The sequence below is a fragment of the Pipistrellus hanaki genome, assembly GCF_964339955.1.
Source record: "Pipistrellus hanaki genome assembly, chromosome: 2".
NCBI lineage: Eukaryota > Metazoa > Chordata > Mammalia > Chiroptera > Vespertilionidae > Pipistrellus > Pipistrellus hanaki.
Window position 1 is genome coordinate 141,409,877 of NC_140504.1, and position 19,347 is coordinate 141,429,223.

Below are 19,347 nucleotides of genomic sequence, written 5' to 3' on the forward strand. Positions count from 1 at the left end.
AGCTTTTTTAATTTTTTTTATTGATTTTTTACAGAGAGGAAGAGAGAGGGATAGAGAGTTAGAAACATCGATGAGAGAGAATCATTGATCAGCTGCCTCCTGCACACCCCCAACTGGGGATGTGCCCGCAACCACAGTACATGCCCTTGACCAGAATCGAACCCGGGACCCTTCAGTCCGCAGGCCAGCGCTCTATCCACTGAGCCAAACCGGTTTCGGCTGGGTAGCTTTTTATAGTGTGTGGAGGGAGGGAGATAGGGAAGGGCCATCTATTACCTTGGCTCTGCTGCCATAGACGCTTATCCTCTGGTGAGCAAAGTCCCATGAAGGGGTGTCTAGAGGTCCTACATTCTCCCTCCGGAGCCCGGACCCAGGAGCCTTATTACACGCAGCCCCTCTGGCCAGGCACCTTGTTTCTCTGTGGCTGGCTCCAGCAGGCTGTGCACCACCCCAGCTGTGAGGGGGGTGGAGGCTCAGCACGGGAAGCCAAGGTCAGCTCAGGTGCCTGCTGGTGCTGACAAGGAGCCCTGAGCTGCAGAGGAGCAGCCCTGACCCCATGCCTGTTCATTCCAGAAAGGAAAGGATGTTGGCGATCAGGACGTCGTTAATGAAGACGGGAAGACTTTTTAATGATTACCTTTTAAAGGAGAGGGACCTAAGTGTAATCCTGACCATGTCCACCAACGGTGAAACAGAAAAGGCCTTGGCTTTGTGAGGAGAGCTAGGCTTAGTTCAGAGCTCCCTCCCCTTCCAATCCCTTCACCCCCACCCGCAGAGAGAGGTGCTGCTCCTCTGACCTTCAGGCCAGCACTGATCCCAGCTCAGAGCCTTGCCCAAGGGCTGAGGCCACCGTGTCCTTGCTCTAAGAAGTCAGCCCAGGAGCTCCCTCCTGGAGTCCAGCAGGGGACCTGACAGCAAAAAGCCCTGTGTTCCTATGGATCTGGGCTCTGCATGAAGGCCCCCGAGTGACTGCACAAGCTGTCCCCGTGTCTGTGGCTGCACTCTCAGGCCCTCACCCAGCAGGTGTGTGCAAAGTGAAGGCAACACATGAGAAGCAGGGAGTCAGGACGCTGACAACAGCAGAGAGTGACAAATGACAGGGAGGGAAGAAGAACTCCAATAGGCAGCTGTCCGGAGCCATTTGGCACTGGGATAGCAGCCCTGTGGGCCTCCAGTGCTCCTGAGGGCATGGCGGCTGATAGCGCTGCACAGTGACTGATGCTCAGCGAGAGTCATTAAGCCAAAGCCGAATTTTGTTCACTCCACTCCATTTAAAAGGCAGGGATATGTGATGCATTTGAGAAACCAGTGATTAAATTGGTTTAAATATGTGATGCATTTGAGAAACCAATGATTAATTATCAATGATTAAAATTTTTCTAAAACTCTTTAATTTTCTGGAGAATTGGCTCATCTCTCAACTGTTGCCAGAAAAATAAGGGGCGGCCATGCTTGAAGACACTGGATTGTAAGGCACATACATTTTCCTGCTTAGCAAGTTGTTGCTTTTGCCATTAATTTAATATTGATTCGTGGACTCCAGGAGAGGTCCATTTTAATGTCTCTGAGGTTCCAGTGTGGTTTTTTTCTGCAGGTCTTGCTCCCATCAGACAATCCATATGGCAGAATTACTGGGACAGTCAAGAGGAAGCTGGCTTCAAGGCTGTGATGTGGCAGCCACCAGTTGGACTCCACTCTCAGCTGAAGACTTCCTTAGGCCACCTGTGGTGCTAAAAATCATAACATTTTTAACCTAGTATGTTGATTTATAGTGCGCATTTTCCTCTTGTATGAACAAATACTTCTACACCTACCTCAGCAAGGTGTTTTATGATTAGTAGCTGTGACATGCTTTGTGGATACAGTTTATTTCACAAACGCTGAGCAGTATTAGAACAATCATAAATTAATATTTCTTTTTAGTTGTCTCGTGTCTTCCTATCTTAGAGAAGCTTGGGAATCAATTCACTAAGAATCACCAATTAATGGAAGTGTCATATCAATTAATCTGTGCACAAGTTTAAGAAGCAAGCATTGTTTTCATTCGACTGAGGCTAAAACTTTGCTTCTGGGAACTGCAGAAAATGTACGGACAAAATTGCATTTTGAAATATATCACCACTCTGACTTCAATTTGATTGAATATTTGAATTTTTTAAGAATGTTCTAGTTTATTCCTACTCTAAAGGTACTTTTGTAATCGTAATGTACTGGTTTTATGTATTTTACAAGCCTTAGAGAATATTGAATACACATTGGGGTTGTGAAAAAAAAAAAAGGATAAATTGCTTTCTTTGAATAATGTATCATTTTGTCACAAAGAACACATTTAATAAAAGCTAAGTCAATACACTGATGAATACATGTAGAAAGAAGACCAGAGACTCTATAGATGGAAATATCATGGATGATGATTTCTGGATGGTGGGATTATGAGGAATTATTATTTTTGGCCATGTGCTTTTCTAAATCTTTTAAATATGAACATTTACTACCTATGTAATCAGAGAAATAAATATAATTGATGATTTCAAGATGCATATAAATTGGAGTGGTGATTATATCAACTGACTAACTCTACTCTTGTATATATCATAAAGCTTCATAAACTTTAATTTTAGAAACCCATTATGAAAACCTGTCCACTTGAACATTCTAGATTGATAGATTAAATAGAGAGGGGCCAGAGATCGGGATGGCAGGACACAGGCTTTATTGGAGGGAAGGGTACCCCTGCCAGCTGCTTCCAGAGAGAGGGGCGAAGAGAGCGAGCACTGGGGTACAAGCACCTTTAAGGATAGGGGGCGGGGCTTAGGGCACTCAGCACATGCTGATTGGTAATTAGGGACCTAGGGATTTAGGAATGGGGGCTTAGGGTATTTGGCAGGTGCTGATTGGTGGTTCAGAGCTCAGGAATGTTTGGCTGCAGGTGGGGGTTACGTCTGTCCATCAACTGGAGTTAAGGGAGGATCTATCATAGATAACCTTCCTTCATTTAAAAAACTCAATTTATTAATTTAAAAAAATCTTCATTTTAATATATGCCTGCATATGAGCACTTGGTATAATTTGATAATTTTGCTTCTTTAACCTTTATAATATTACTAGTTAAGGATGCATGATAGTGTTTAATTTCACAGGCTCATTTAATTCCTGGTTCCACCTCTTCGTAGCTATATGACAAGTTTCCTCATGTATAAATGGAGATGAAAATAAAACCTACCTCAGAGGTTTTTTGAGAACTAAAAATGGGTTAAACAATTGTAAAGTGCTTTGATAGTATTTATGCCTGACACTCAGAGATTTCTGTATGTTTGTTTAAAAAATATCCTAACTTCTTTTTCTTTGTTATTGACCCAAGGAGAAAGTCATGGTTGGATTTGTGGGTAGGGGGAGAGATGGGAGGTCTGAGAGCAGCAAATCCTAGAAGGTGCTGGAGGCCATTCACCTGCTGGAGCCTGAAAGCACAGGCGATAAGAAGGATGAAATCATTCGATAAGGAAAGCTTTGCGCTGTGTCAACTATTCAGGTTACAAAATGTGCTTTCATATCACAGACCTCTGCGTGGTCCAATGGCTAGTACATTTATCCTTCTACTGATTGTATAATTCTGTTCAAGGAGGAATTTAGAGTCTAACATGATTTTTCCTAAACAAGCAAACAAGAGCAAAACTCTTTCCCCTTGATATTCTCTTGGTCATGTAAGTTATAGAAACATGGGTGGCTTTGGAGGAGAAATCCAAGCTGGGGCATCAGCCTCAGAAATGCTGGCCCACTGTATACATGGTTGCATTTGCTTTCCTTGGGCTCTTAAAACATTTATTGTGATGGGTTGCAGATGCGCTATTGTATCCCAGATGCTATATCACAGGTGCGTGGCAGGGAAGCCTGTGGTCTGTGAATTTCAACCAGGTTCCTGTTTTGTGAAGGATGCTGTCTTCTGGTTAGGATTGCAATCTATGTGCTGCTAACAGGCTTTGGGTTTCTCTTGCTGCGTTCACGGCTGGCAGACGGAGCAGGCCCCTGAACTGTAAACACCTCTGTTATTGGGAATCAAATGCTTTGCAATTTTGCTATGGAAGGCGACAGGGGCTGTGTTCCAATATTCTGGGAAACAGCTGCTCTCCTCACCCACTCTCCCAGCTTCTCTACTCATCTTACTCCTTCCCTCCCCCACCCCCCATCTCCAGTACTTTCAAGGGGAATAAAGCAGGTGCATTTACCACCTGGGAAGCAGTCTGCATAGCACACAAAGGAGTAGCCATTGTTTGGGGCTTGTGATCTTGGCAGCCAAGCGTCTGGCTAAGACTAGTTTGATATCTTCTAAATTCCATCTCATGACTTTTCTCTGAGATGGGCTCAGAAAATACGTCCTGTTCCTGTTCCTTAAAAAGAGTCAGACTGAAGGCTGTACCATTCTTTACTTTTACTAACCTGCTTTTTCTCCCTTTTTACTCCCCAGTAGAAGTAACTCTTTTGAGACAGCATTTTACTCATTTGTCATTGGAAGAGAATTTATCTTCTTCAATCACCTGCCAGGTTTACAGAAACCTTAACTTCCCTCTAAACCTCCTAACCCTCTGTCCAGAAAGAATATTTCTTTTCCTTCAGACTCTGGGCTAAATGGGGTGTGCCTTTTGTCTTCTTTGTAAAAAACCTTTGCCATTTCTGCTTCCTCACCTGCATTTGTGAGGAAACCAAAGCTTCTTTCTAAAGACACGGATTTCAAGCCTTCTAACCAGACACGCTGGGTCCTTCCTGCTTCCAAATAATGAAAACTTAATCTCTTTGTGTTTTCATATCCTTTGTTCTCATTTCCTAAAGAACACAGCTGCCTCTCATTCTTCCATTCGCCCAGACTCTTTCCCAGACATTCTTCAAGTCTTTTTTTGGCTCTTACTGAGGCCCTTTTGAGAATATAATGGCGATGGACCTACTTCTCAGAATGCTCATTCACATCCCCAGAGGTGCCATGGCATCTGCTGAGGAAGCAGAAGCCATTCTGTCTTTAAGGGATAAAGGATCCCAATAGAAATTTACCACGTAAGGAATATAGTCAACCAAGCTTAGAACAAGGGCACACTGATTACCTTTATATTTGAAAGGGAAATAAGACTAGTTAGAATAAAAGGGGAGAACCCAGGTACATTGGCATCCTGAGGCTGCTGTAACACATTAACACAAACCTGGTGGTGTATAACAACAGAAATGTATTCCCTCATTGTCGGGAGGCCGGAAGTCCCAAATCAAGGTGTTGGCAGGATTGTGTCCTCTTTAAGATCTGTGGATGAGATTCCCTCCTTGATCTTTCCTCTGCAGCTTCTGGTACCTTCAGGGGCTCCTGGGCTTGTGGCTCCACCACCCCAACCTCTACCTTCATGTTCACACTGCCTCTTTCTCTTCTGTCTGTCAGTCTCCCCTGTGTAACTCTTGTAAGGACACTTGTCATTGGATTTGGGGCCCACCCAGATAACTTATGGTGACTTCTCCATCTCAGGATCATTAATTTACTGACATCTAAAAAGTTCCTCTGTTCCACATAAGGCCACATTCACAGGTCTGGCAATTAGGATGTGGACATAGGACTTTGGGGCAACTGTTCAAATGACTAAAACAAGCCAGAGGACAGTGAGGTTCTTGAACTCCAGCTACAAACAGGCTACTCTTCTGTTCATATCTGGGGTGGTGACATTCCCCTTCCAGTTTGACCAGCTGTCACACAGATGTTTATCAAAGGTTGAAGTGCAGAACTTTGGATGTAGACAGTGCTAAGTTTCAATCCCTAGCTGTGTGACCTTAGACAACTTACCCTAAACTTTAGTGCTCTACTTTTGAAATGGGAACAATAATACTACTTACCTCAGAGTAACAGAGGAGTAACTGGGATAATGCACGTTAGTTAGAATGCTGTTGGTTTCAAGTAACTGAATAGCTAAGGGTGTCTTAAACTGAAAGGACATCTTATTTACTTAGGAAGTTGAAATAGATTAACCCAAGAATGGTTTGTCCATTTGGTGATGGCACAAATACTCAGGCTCTTTCCGCCCTTTGCTCTGCTTCCCCACGAAGTGGGCGGTAAAGCTCCTGCTAAAGCTGTTTTGGTGTATCACCCAGATCTCTCTTGGGACCAAAGCACTCAGATGCCGGAGAATTTCCCTCTGATGGCTTATAGTTAGATCCCTGCACAAGAACTGCCCATGGCTAAAGGAAGCTGTCTCACCCAAGTTCACACCCACTCCCCTGCTAGTCAATGTGGGAGATACAAAATCCTGACCCCCTTGCTTCAACTGGGACAACCCTGCAGGGACATTCCAGCTCCAGAGCTCCTGATTGGCTGAGGCTTCTGTTGCAACTGAATCACAGTTCAGCTTCTCCCCCTGTCCCATCCTGCTTCCCTCACTGCTCACAGGCTTTGTTCCAGAGAGCACTCCTCAATCAACCTCCTGCATGGAAATCTCTGGGTCTCACTGTGAGCTTCACAGGCAAGCCAACCTGGGATGCCAGGAGCAGTTTAGGGATGGTTTTTTTTGGAGCTGGACCACACACTGGCCAGATGGCAATGAGCCTATGAAATACTATAGTCATGCAATTGTTAAAACTTTCACCAGAAGAGAATTGGGAGGGGATAATGGAGAAAGGGAATACACTGGCAGAGGCAATATCTTAGGTGCTTGAGAGGTTTGGGAGAAATAATTATCGCAAGGACTATGGAATTTGGATGGATGTGCTGGGAATCATTAAAACATTTAGAAAGAATTAAAAGCTGAAGATAATTAATACCAATAGAAGGCAAAGCATGAATGCAAGAGGGATTCTTTGATAGTATACAGGGTGGGACAAAAGTAGATTTACAATTTTTGATATGGGAAATAATACAATAATAAATAATAATACAAAAATAAACTACTTTAGGTACCCATTACTGTAAACCTACTTTTGCCATACCATGTATAAATAAGACTTTATGGCCAGATGTCAGAAAAATATTAGGATTAAACATAGGACTTGATTATAAGAAGAGCAGAGTTCCAAGAAAGATTGCATTCTCAACCCTGGGGTTTCCCCAATAAGACCAGGGACCTGGTTGATGGGCCTGGTACACTGGATCCTCAGATTTCCTTGAATTCTCTGGCCTTTCCTCCCTGTGGAAAGCTAGCACTGCTCCAGTTTGCTTGAAGACAAAACAGAGGCTTCTGCCTAGCAAGGAAACAGTGCCACCTGGGATTTATCCCCACCTCCCCTCTTGGCTATCAGACCTATAATTAGGGTCAAGTAACATCATAAACCAGACAAAGATATGCTGGGCCCACTCAGGGATGAAAGGAACTACAGCTCAAAAGAATGGCAAAGAGTCAGTAATACAGGGGCTGGAGGACTATACATGAGACTGAATCCTGAGGATACTGGATGAAACCCATCAGACTTTCAAATCAAGGAGGAATGGAAGCAGTTTCCACTCACATGGAATAGATCATTGTATTCATTCACAGCCTTTCTCTTAGGACTACATTAAGTCTCCTGCTGTTGGTATGTGGGATATTGACCATAGATATTCCACAGAGCATCACATTGGTCCATTGTATCCATATATCATCATGTCAATTGGACTGGAGGAGCAAGAAGTGATGCTGTGCATCAGAGAATGGTGGGGAAACCTCTCAGAAGCCCACCTTCCTAGTGACATTTTTAGGAGTGGTTTAGGGTAGGAGTTGGAAAAATCTGTCCCATCATATGCATTTTGCAAATAAAATTTCATTAGAACACAGTCAGGTCCGTTTGCCAAGGCCAAGAATCAGGCAGAGTTGAGTAGCTATAACAGTCTATTGGCCCATAAAGCCTAAAATATTTATTCTCTAGTCCTAAATAGAAAAAGTTTGATATCCTTGCTAGGGCATTCCAGGACATTTCTTTTCAAAATAAAAAACACATCATTGCATCTCAAATTTTCCACCTCTAAGAAGAAAGCACAAGGACTGGAAGACTTCAGATTTTGGAGGTATCATATTCCAATGGGATATCCAGTGAAAATACTGGTCCAACCCATTTTTCTGGGTGAAAAGGAAGGTTTCTGGTTTTGTGTGAGGCCCAGAGCAGTAAAAGGCTGTGCAGCAGGTTAGGGCTCGGTACAAACGTTCCTATTCATTGGGCCATATGAATTAGCAGACCCTATTCTATTAGAAGTGTCTCTCATTGGGAAATATGCTGTGTGGGGCTTACAGCAAATCCCAATAGGAAAATTACAACACAGATTCCTAGGGTTTGGCACATGCTCTCTGTAGCAGACAATTATTCACCATTTGAAAAATAGCTCCTGGTGTGTTACTGGGTCCTAGTAAAGACAAATATATGTCTATGGGACATCAAGGGAGTTTGTGGCCAGATCTGCTTATCATTACAGGTGTTGTCAAACCCATCATGCATTAGGGTCTGGTGAGCCCAGCAGGGATCCATTGTAATATGGAAATGATACATCTGGGATCAGGCACAAGTAGGGATAGAGGACACAAGAAAGGTATCTTCATCCTCCATGTCAACCAATAGTGGCCATAGCTTTTATGACAGTGGCAAAGGGAATCCTCCTAATGAATAAATATTTAGGAAATACACCAAATGTCATTTACTTTGTATAGAAAGAAAAATAAGAATATATGAAAACTCATGGGCAAATAGCTCAGTTGGTTGGTCAGGCTCCTGGAAAGAGAAAGAATGACAGATTGGGGTGAAGAAAGATGCTTGTGAATGGACCTGTATGCATTAATCATGTTATTTATTCTCTGTAGCTGGTGATGTTTTGAGATGTTGGGAGGACTTAAAAACCCAGGGAGAGAGTGCCCTTCCCAGGATAGCTGATTCCTAAATATTAAAACTTATTTGGGCCCTGACCGGTTTGGCTCAGTGGATAGAGCATTGGACTGCGGACTCAGGGGTCCCAGGTTCGGTTTTGGTCAAGGGCATGTACCTTGGTGGTGGACACATTCCCAGTGGGGAGTGTGCAGGAGGCAGCTGAATTGATGTTTCTCTCTCATTAATGTTTCTGGCTCTCTGTCCCTCTCCCTTCCTCTCTGTAAAAAAAAAAAAAAAAAAAAAAAAAAAAAAAAAAAAATCAATAAAATATATTTTAAAAAAACTTATTTGGGTACATGCTTCTTATATACAATCTAACCACTTCCTTTATCTAACTTATATAGCACACCAGCATTTCCACTGTCCTAAGTCAACCCAGGGCCAAGAAACAGGCAGCTAGAGACAGCCTCTATGCCCCAAAAAGCCTGTGGCAATTATTCCAAGCAACCAATCCTAAACTGTTTACTTTGCCTAGTTTGCCTTTCCCTTACTCCAGTTAAGGCTCTGACCCAGGCTTTCCCCTTGCTCCTGATTCTTTCTCCTGACCCAAACCTAATGCTTTCCCTGTGGCCTTGCATGGTGTGGTATGTCCTCTTTTTTTCCCCCAGGAAACATAATTTTTTAAAAATGGCATTGAATTCTCCATGTTGTTGTTATGTTGGCATTGACTTCATGATGTTTTTGCTCAGTCATCTTTATAAATGAAGATGTCACAAGTCACAGTGGGAGTGGGCCTTAAATGAGAAAATCTTTGTATTACATAACTTCTATCAAAGAGCATCAAACGTGGAAGAGGCACTGTCCAATCAAGTGAACCGAATGACTCGGCCAGTTGATGTCAGTCATCCTTTGTCACTGGTGATCCCAATGCTGGCACAATGAGCTCATGAATGTAGCAGTCATAGTAGCAGAGATGGAGGCCATACATGGGCCAAAAAGCATGGGATTCCACTTTCCATTCCTTATCACAACTGTCGCTAACAAATATCCAACTTTAGAGACCAATATCAAGTGAGACCTGATATGCTTTCACCAATCCTTGAGAACACTAACCAGCTAGTTGGCAGCAAGTTGAATACATTGTACCCCTTTTACTCTGAAAGGGGCAGTGACTCAAACAGAATGGGAACATACTTTGAATATGGGTTAGCCTTTCCTGCCTACAGGACTCAGCTGGCAGCACCACCCAAGGGTTTACACAATCTTGCACAACATTGCTCAGACCAAGGGACCTACTTTAAAATAAAATGACAGTCTGTATATGACCACATGATCTTCTGGTTCTATCACAGACTGCTCCATGCAGACACTGCTGGTCTGACAGAGTGTTGAAATGGAAGGTCTTTTAGGGTTTGCCAGCTTGGAGATGATACCATATGATGATGGAGTACCATCCTCCAGGATACAATATATTCCCCAAATACTTGTACGGTGTTATGTCTTCAGACAGTAGAACACATGGGTCTGGTAACCAAAGGGTAGAAATGGGAATGGATCCACTGAAAACTTCTGCTTTTCTATCCCCTCAACTCTAGGCTCTGATTGTGGAGAAGTCCTGTTCCTAAAAGGGAGGTACTTCCACCAGGGATCCAGTGACAGTGATTTAAATTCTTACCTATAGGCTTATACAATCAGCCAACTCAACAGTTCTCAAGCCCGCTGTTCCCAACCCACTGCACAGCCAAGAGAGCAACGATCAAACTAAAATCTTAGAACATTTATGAAAGGGATATGACATTGTAGAGGACGAAGATGCTGTGGGTATTTATTGAATGGTAAAGGAGAACAGGGGCACATATAACTCAAATAATTGCATTCTCAAAACATCACAAAAATTAACTGCTAAAATAAACTTCTAGTTGGACTATTTCATATGGGAGGCAATTGAACCAACAGAGGTTAAGAGACTTGTTTAAGGTCTTACAGATGTCAATAGCAGACCTGGGACCAGAACCCCAGTCTCTTGACCCCTCAGCCAGTGTTTCCTTGTTCCTCCACTGTGGATTCACAGCTCCAAAGGTTTCCTTTTTAACTACATGTCCATTAGGCAAAATTAACTGACTCTGCATTCTGTATGCATACCATACAGAAGACTGATGAATAACCTACATTCTGGTGGTTGGGAGAAGTCACCTTAGCATTAAAAATTCATTACAAAATCTGCACAAACAGACAATTAAACAGAATAATTGGCTCAAATAAATGAATGGAGATCTACTCAGATTTTAAAACTTTATTATTTAAAAAATTTCCCCCCTGTTTGTTATTTACCAAAAAGTCTCCCTTTTATTAGGCTCACAAAACTATTTTGAATGCCATTGAGTGTTCATGTTTAATTAGGGACAGGATGTATTTAGAACTCACCAATGCCCCAAACTAACATTTCTAGGTCTTTGGAGACCAATAAGAACATGCATTTTTGCTTAGCACATTTCCCTTAACTCAGCATAACAATTTTTATGGAACTTAAATAATGCAGTGTTGTTGTTTTTATGTGCCCTTATGAAGATAAAACTCTACAACCACCCCAAATCCAAGAACCTAAGAAATTAATTGTTTTACCTTTTAGTAATATTAGGATGCATCAATTGAGCAGTATTTGGGTTCAGCATATTTGTTAATCCTGTGATTTGGCTGGGTTTGAAATGGAGTGAGGTCACACTAATAAAACCATACCTTAATTCATTTTTCATATAATACTACTAGAGGCCTGGTGCACAAAATGAGTGCCCAGGTAGGGTCTTTAGGCCTGGAGGGCTATCAGATGGGTCATATTTTCAAATTGTGTATTTCCCAGCGTATAAAAATAAAGTGTAGTCCCCTGAAAAAAGGGAAGGAAACACAATTGATGGGATGATTCTGCCACTTTTAATTCAGAAAGATGTTTAACTTGAAACCTTTGCATAGATACGGCCCACAGACGACACAGCTGAAGACCCTTGTGGCAGCTCTTTCCCTGGTTGCATTATCTGACTTTTCTGGAAGCTTAAGGCCTCTAAACTCTGTGACCTAAAATGCCCTGTAGGTGGCCTGGGTGACAGTATGTACTATCTTGTGGCACATGTTCCCTTATCTTGTTGTTTACAGATCTGGCTGCCTAGGCCATAGCCTGCTCCACAGGTAATACACATGTGTAGTATTATTTACACTTTCACCCACTGACCTCTCCCCTACCTGTGCTATGAGAAAGGTGACAGCTCTGCCCAGGCACTTACTATACGGAGGAGGGGCACGTTTTCTATTTGGAGATTGCCTAACATCCCCAGCTTTCCTGATTTCTCCTTAAAGACAATTGTAGACAGGAGCACCCTGCCTAGCTGAGGTAAATAGGCATTGATTAATATAGCTGCCTCCTTGCTTTACTCACATGCTCCTCCATTAATCTGTCCCAATGCAAGCTGGACACAACTCTTTTCTTGAGGTTCACAAAGATTTAAGACAGTCACAGTCACCATGTGAACTTGGATGTGATCTTTTTAATCTTTTTCTCTCTGTGGAACTGCCACTGCTGGCCAGAAATGGTGCCCGAGTTATTTAATAGCCTATGGAGCTGCAGCATGAAGCTAACGAGCTGCTCATTAATGCAACCATGGCTCTCTCCCTTCATCCTGTGGCTTCTCTTAGAAATAGAATTAACAAGTTTTCTCCTAAGAAGCATCTCTGTCCTACAGCAGTCAGCCCTTTGAACGTTTAACTTCCTCCTCCGAATCATTACAGAAAACAGTTAATGGCTCTGCGCCCAGACCTGACCCCTGCAGATCCCATTTGCAATGACCGTCACAGGCAGATGGATCACCAGTAAGTACTTTCTGCATTTGGCTTCCAAATATGGCAGCGGCTGGGCAACTGTGGGTCATTAGATTTCTCCAAATTAATTTCCTCCACTAGTGCAATGAAAAGATGGTGTGTGCCCCTGACAGGGTACACTGAGCTCAGAGGGACACCATCCATGCTCACCTGGGATATTTGTTGAGGACAGAATGAGGACACTGTCAGCAATGGGTCTCTTTTTCATCATATTCATCATGTCCATTAAGCATCAAAAATGATGCTCATATCTCCTGCATATTCCAATGCAATATGCCAGCTTGTTTTCAATGAAATCTACTTGCAATCTCCAGTTCCTGAATTAACTCACTCTAAGGAGGCTCTTTGTGTGTTCTTTGCTTTATTTTTAGATCAGGGGTCTAAATTTCATCAGACCTTCAGGAGTCCAGACAGTTACTGTAAAACTGTGCACCTGCTGACTACAAAATATTAGGAATTAAAAGACTGTAATAGCCCAACCGGCGTGGCTCAGTGATTGTCAACCTATGGTCAGGGCACATGCCAGGTTGCAGGTTCAATTCCCAGTGTGGGGTGTACAGAAGGCAGATGATCAATGATTCTCTCTCATCATTGATGTTTCTATCTCTCTCCCTCTCCCTTCCTCTCTGAAATAAATAAAAAATATATTATTAAAAATATTGTAATAAATAGGAGCTTTCGACCTCGCCTGGAAGAATGCAAATGTAGTTGTAAAAACATACACATTCTTCCCTGGCCAAAGGAAAACATGTCAGCTTAGATTCCACTGAAAAGCGACCCGTTTGTGACCTTGCCTTTAATTCAATTCATTAAATGCTCTTTTTAGAATCTGAATCACAGAGATTCAAATGTGGGGTGGCAAGTACTTTTTTAAAAATCCCATATGGTTCTGATACCCTAGGGGCCCTTTGGTTGAAAATAATCTAATTCCAACATTAGATTTTGTGAGAACATAAAAGCTACTGGCATTGAGGCATGCTCACTCCTGAAGTGCTTCCCCACATGGCATGTGTATTTGCTGTGCTAGTCACAGACCCAGGTCACATTAATAAAAATCCAGTGTGATCTAGAAGTGATCCCACTTCTGGGAATATATCCCAAGCAGCTAGAAACACCAATCAGAAAAGGTTTATGCACTTCTATGTTCATAGCAGCACAATTCACCATAGCTAAGATATGGAAACAGACTAAGTACCCATCAGCAGATGAGTGAATTAAAAACTGTGGTACAGCTACACAATGCAATACTACGCTGCTATGAAAAAGGAATTCTTACCATTTGCAACAGCATGAATGGAACTGTAGAGCATTATGCCAAGTGAAATAAGCCAGTCAGAGAAAGATAGATATCACATGATTTCACTCATTTGTGGAATATAGTGAACAACGTAAACTGATGAACAAAAACAGATCTAGAGACAGAGAAGCGTGATCAGACTGTCAAACCTCAAGGGAAGGCAGGGGAGGGTGGGGGTAAGGGGGAGAGATCAACCAAAGGATTTGTATGCATGCATATAAGCCTAACCAATGGACATTGACACCAGTGGGGTGAGGGCATTAGTTGGAGGAGGGTTGTGGGGGGGGGGGGGGCAAAGAGGGGATAAGGACACATGTAATATCTTAATCAATAAAGAAAAAAACAAAGAAAAAACATTTCTACAATTCCACCTAGTACTAGGATTTTGCTATGTAATTTACAATATCCTTCAACACATAAGAGCTTTCTTTACACTGAAATAAAGAATAGACTTTCATTTTTGTGCTGGAAAAAATAAAATAAAGCGGAATTAGATGCCTATGGTTTCACTGCTGTCTGGAGACAAAGGCTGCCTACCTGCTGAATTTCAAGGACTTCCAGCCGCACTCCAGCGCCTATTTTGATCACGCTGACTTCCCCCTGGACTGGGGGTGGGCGGGGAAAGGAAGGGAAGCAGCTCCAGTCACTGACAGCCAAGGCAAGGAGCTCAGGCTTGCCTGTCAAGGCCTTCCTTCTGGGCATCAGAAGGGCAGTCTGTCTTTAATTTGCCAAAATTACTCGAAAGCTGTCAATGGAGGCTGAGAGGAATGATTTATTTTTGGTTTGATTTTCTTTTTTCTTTCTTTCTTTTTTTTTTTTTTAATATATTGGTTAAATGCTAATTTATTGTAGATATGGTGAATGCTGTGGTGGTGATAAGGGGAAACGAGAGAACCAAGGAGCGAATACAAAACTATTAGCTCATTTGCGTGGAGACAAATGAACTCCTATGGCCTGTTTCAGGTGACAAGTAAATAGCGAGGCCACGACCAAATCCTACATCTCTTTCAGCTTGTTCTGAGGCCTGCATTCTGACTCCACTGCTCTCCACAATTTATTGGTGTTAGGGAATGAGAAGCCTGCACCCTACCATTTCCCAGGCAGAATGTAAGGTACCTTTTGAGGCCCTACTGGGAGTCATTTTTCATGTAATCGCACATGGACAATCCTTCTACATCAGCATTTCTCTGCATACCCCACTCTCCTGGCCTCAGAATGCCTTATTTCCTAGCTGACATCAAGGTTCACAATTTTCTCTATCATTTTATTTCTAAAAATATGCACTTTATCAAGCTGTCTTCAACATTGATGGTGATAATACTCTTGCTTCGAGAGAGGGCTATGAATGTCAAGTGGCCCTCAAATGCCAAAGGAGCAGAGAGAACAAGGATGAGGCAGACAATCTTGGTTGGTTAATGAGTTTGAAAGAAAACTTAGTGCAGAAATGCAGTCCTGGACAGAAGGACACTGGGGTCTCTGCATCCACCCCCAGATATAGGATTTTACGGCTAAAGCCAGGGTCTGGGTGTCTGGAGAGGAAGATGGACAATAGTTTGATTTTCAGTTAAGATAACTACCCTCCCCCCGTTTTTTGTTTGTTTGTTTGTTTGTTTGTTTGTTTTTTCTTCTGACAAGCATTTATAAAGCAGTCAGGTGCAAAGCTTACGGCAGTTGAATTAGGTTGGGACTAGTGAACAAAGCTTTCAATAGTGGTGAAAGGTGACTGCTATAAAAACAGACTAAAAGGAATGTGAGCCCAAGTTCAAATCTAGAGAAAAACACAACTAAGGCATATGCCCCAGTGGCTAGCTGACTGGTGACAGTAAGTCATCTCTCAATATTCTTTCTCTTTTATCTATAGAACTAGTTGCTGGGTGCACAAAATTCATGCACTCGGTTGGGTGGGGGTGGGGAGGAGATGGTGGTGGTAGGAGGGGAGGAGTCCCCCAGCTTGGCCTGTGACCTGTTACAGTGTGGGAGCCCGACAATCCATCACCCCAAAGAGGGAGGCCCTGCCCACTCATCCGGGGCTCCTCAATGGATTGTCCCAAAGAGGTAGGCTGGGGCCAGGGGAGGCCTGTGAATCCCCAGGCCTGGCTGTGGCAGAGGCTGTGGACCTCCACGTGCCTGTGGACCCCCGGGCTGGTGTCAGGGGGCAGGGATGTGAGCCTCAAGTCCTTGGGCTGGCGCACGGGGTAGAGACGTGAGCCTCATGTCTCCGGGCCAGCGCAGGGGGCGAGAATGCAGCCTGCTGATCAGTCGTTATATGATGGCATCCCAACCAATTTGCATATTATCCCATTATTAGACAGATAATGGGACTCTTTAATTTTAATTGGGCCTAGGGTCTCTAAGGGAAAAAAATATTTCCGCCTCTTTTGTGGTTTAGTTATGGCAATGTGACTGAATTCCGGACAGCAATATATAAGAGGAAGTATTATGAATAATTTCTTGGAAATGTATCTTTTCCCTTTTTCATCTTCCCACTGGTTGGAATTCAAGTGGTGATGGCCAGAGCCAAAACAACCATCTTGGGCTGTAAAATTCTAGGAATGAGTATCATGCATAATAGGGCAAAAAGAAAGGAGGAATCTGTGCCCCTAATATTATGGGGAACCATACCAGGGAATGCCTGATTCTGGACATTTATAAGTTTCTGTCTTGCTTACATTATCTGTGGAGGTGGGTTAAGAGCAAGGGAGTCAGGTTTAAAAATAATAATTTTATATATATATATATATATATATATATATATATATATATATATATATATATATTTATTTATTTGTTGATTTCAGAGAGGAAGGGAGAGGGAGAGGGAGATAGAAACATCAGTGACTAGAGAGGATCATTGATCTGCTGCCTCCTGCAGGCACCCCCACTGGGGATTGAGCATGTAACCCAGGCATGCGGACTGACCAGGAATGAAACTAAGACCTCCTGGTTCATAGGTCGACATTCAACCCCTAAGCCACATGAGCTGGGCTGGGGGGGTGATTTTGATCACTCACAGGCAAACGCTATTCCAAGCTAATACAGGAGATATCAGGTGGATGCACAGGAACAGGGCCTGGACATTCCTCAAACTATCCCTCTGAAGTAGAGGGTTCAATTGTCATCACTATTTCGCTTGTGGAAACTCCTTCAGAAAGGTTAGTCAAGTTCTTCATTCCAGCGCCCTCCTACATGAGCTCCCAATCCTTCTTTTCCACCTAGGTCTCCAGCAGGTGCAGTGCTCCCCTTTAATCAGTCTCTCTCCTCATAGTCCTTAACTATATTCTGCCTTTTACTTTCATGTTTCTGTTTGCTGTCTCAGGTAAACTGTGAGAAGTTGGGGATATAAAATGTCTCTCTTGCGACCCCCTCTCTTACAGCGCAAAACAAAGCACTATTTAAATTTCAGATACTTCATAAATTCCATATTCCAGTTAATTCGGAATGTACCTTTGAACCCCACTCACTGTACTGTTTCCTGTGTTTTTCACTCTCATCTTCAGACTTTGTATTCTTTAGAGAAATGACCTCCATGAGGGACTGAATTATAACACTCAATAAAACAGTGATTCTGAACTTGAGAAGAAGGAATAGGGAACTTCAGGGAGTCTATTCACTCTTCAAAGTTTTGTATAAGGGAATATGAGATTTTGTCTGTAAAAAGTTTCATAGTTTACATCAGAATTTCCCCAAATCATGACCTCCCCACCTCCTCTTGCACCACTGACCTACAGCAAAAAATAAATAAAATATTTGGCTAAAAGAACACCTAAAATATGTTGTTGGGTGGGATAAGAGAAAGAACAAGACATAGTTGGACAATTCCATTTGCAAAGAAGATAAATCCACATATGAACCTCATGTTTCTAATGTCTGAAGTGTATTTTAAAAAAATATATATTTTATTGATTTTTTAGAGAGAGGAAGAGAGAGGGATAGAGAGTTAGAAACATCGATGAGAGAGAATTATAGATTAGCTGCCTCTTGCACACCCCCTACTGGGGATATGCCCACAACCAAGGTACATGCCCTTGACCAGAATCGAACCCGGGACCTTTCAGTCCGCAGGCCGACGCTCTATCCATTGAGCCAAACCGGTTTCGGCTGAAGTGTATTTTTTTTTAAGGTTTAACTTTCTATGGTTTTAAGAAGTAATCTTAATCCTTAATCCCAATTGCAAAGCAACCAACAGGAAAGATCAAATAAAAACCAGGAATAAATTGAAACAATGCTTTATTGAAACCACAAAACACAAATATCAACAAGTCATCAACACACAAAGATTGAACAAATGTCTCTTTGAACAGAGATGTAGCAACCGCACCTTTTCAAGTTCTTAAAAACAAGGACTCAAACCAGGAATCAAACAAAGCATTAGAACAATTTAAAAAAATATTACACCATAATGAAGGAATGTATATAAAAATATTCTGTACTAGTAACAGGCTTTTTGATCTGTAACTCTTGGCAAATTTCTTCAGAAACAAATTATTATAAATACAACCATAAAGTGAAATAATGCTTTCTTTAGAAACAACCAAATTAAAAGCAATTCTATGCAGAAAATACCATTACCCTCTGTGAAAGCCAGCTGAATATGGATGGATTTCCTCAATAAACGAAGTTTTTCTTTTCAAAGGTATGGTTTTGCTTTTAAAGGGGCCAAGATGCATGTTCATTTCAAAAATTGCAGCATATCCCAGTGAAACCTTAATAAGGTCAAGTGGAGGACCCTCTGTAAAAAAGGGTGTCAGCAATTCCATCCCAGCAACACAAGCTCTAAGGAGCAGAGGAACTCAAGGAAGACAGCGATCCCTTTCTCTTTCTCCCCCTCCCCAAGTCTGTAGCCAAAATATGCTCATCCCATTAAATTTTTAAAAGAATTTTGGAAAGCCATCTATGAAGAAATGAAGAATGTCCTTATGACCTCAAAGCTTTTCTGGGGAAGGGTATCTACTCATGTCAAACATTGATTTCTTTGCACTCTCTTGACAAAATCCACCAAGAAAACCATCCCATCCACCCGTTCTTCTTGCTCCTGCTAGCTGAATTCATGTCAGCTGATGGATTGCCTAGTCTATCCAATAGGATAACGTTTCATTTGAAATTCTTTACATATACACATGTATGTATCCGTTTACAAAGTTTCATCACATGAAACTAAATTATGTCATTATGTATTTTTGAGGTCTGAGACCCCAATTTGTACTATGAAGAGTTGTTCTTTAAATGCTTTGACTGAAGAGGTTTTACATGATACTCATAGATTTTCAGAGCAGGCCCCAACTTTAACTGAAGTCCTGTCAGCACATCATTTCTTGTCATCAATAGCAGGGATTTTCCATCAATTTCCTATAATGGAAGCAGAGGGGAAAACCAACATGTAAGTCCAAAAGCTCAAGAAT

General features: G+C 42.2%; 2 protein-coding genes across 6 annotated transcripts in view; one reads left to right on the plus strand and one right to left on the minus strand.

Annotated features, from left to right (window-relative positions):
• Positions 1-2,534, plus strand: part of LOC311617747 (uricase) — a 32,753-nt gene extending 30,219 nt beyond the window's left edge. For both annotated transcript variants that reach the window (XM_084874441.1, XM_084874442.1), the window contains exon 8: positions 1,595-2,534. In XM_084874441.1, coding sequence (XP_084730567.1) covers positions 1,595-1,669 — 75 coding nt within the window. In that variant the 3' untranslated portion in view covers positions 1,670-2,534. The remainder of the gene's footprint in view (positions 1-1,594) is intronic.
• Positions 2,535-18,190: 15,656 nt separating this feature from the next.
• The window catches only part of SAMD13 (sterile alpha motif domain containing 13), a 52,836-nt gene continuing 51,679 nt past the window's right edge, over positions 18,191-19,347 (minus strand). For all 4 annotated transcript variants that reach the window (XM_084872122.1, XM_084872123.1, XM_084872124.1 and 1 more), the window contains exon 4: positions 18,191-19,294. In XM_084872122.1, coding sequence (XP_084728248.1) covers positions 19,151-19,294 — 144 coding nt within the window. In that variant the 3' untranslated portion in view covers positions 18,191-19,150. The remainder of the gene's footprint in view (positions 19,295-19,347) is intronic.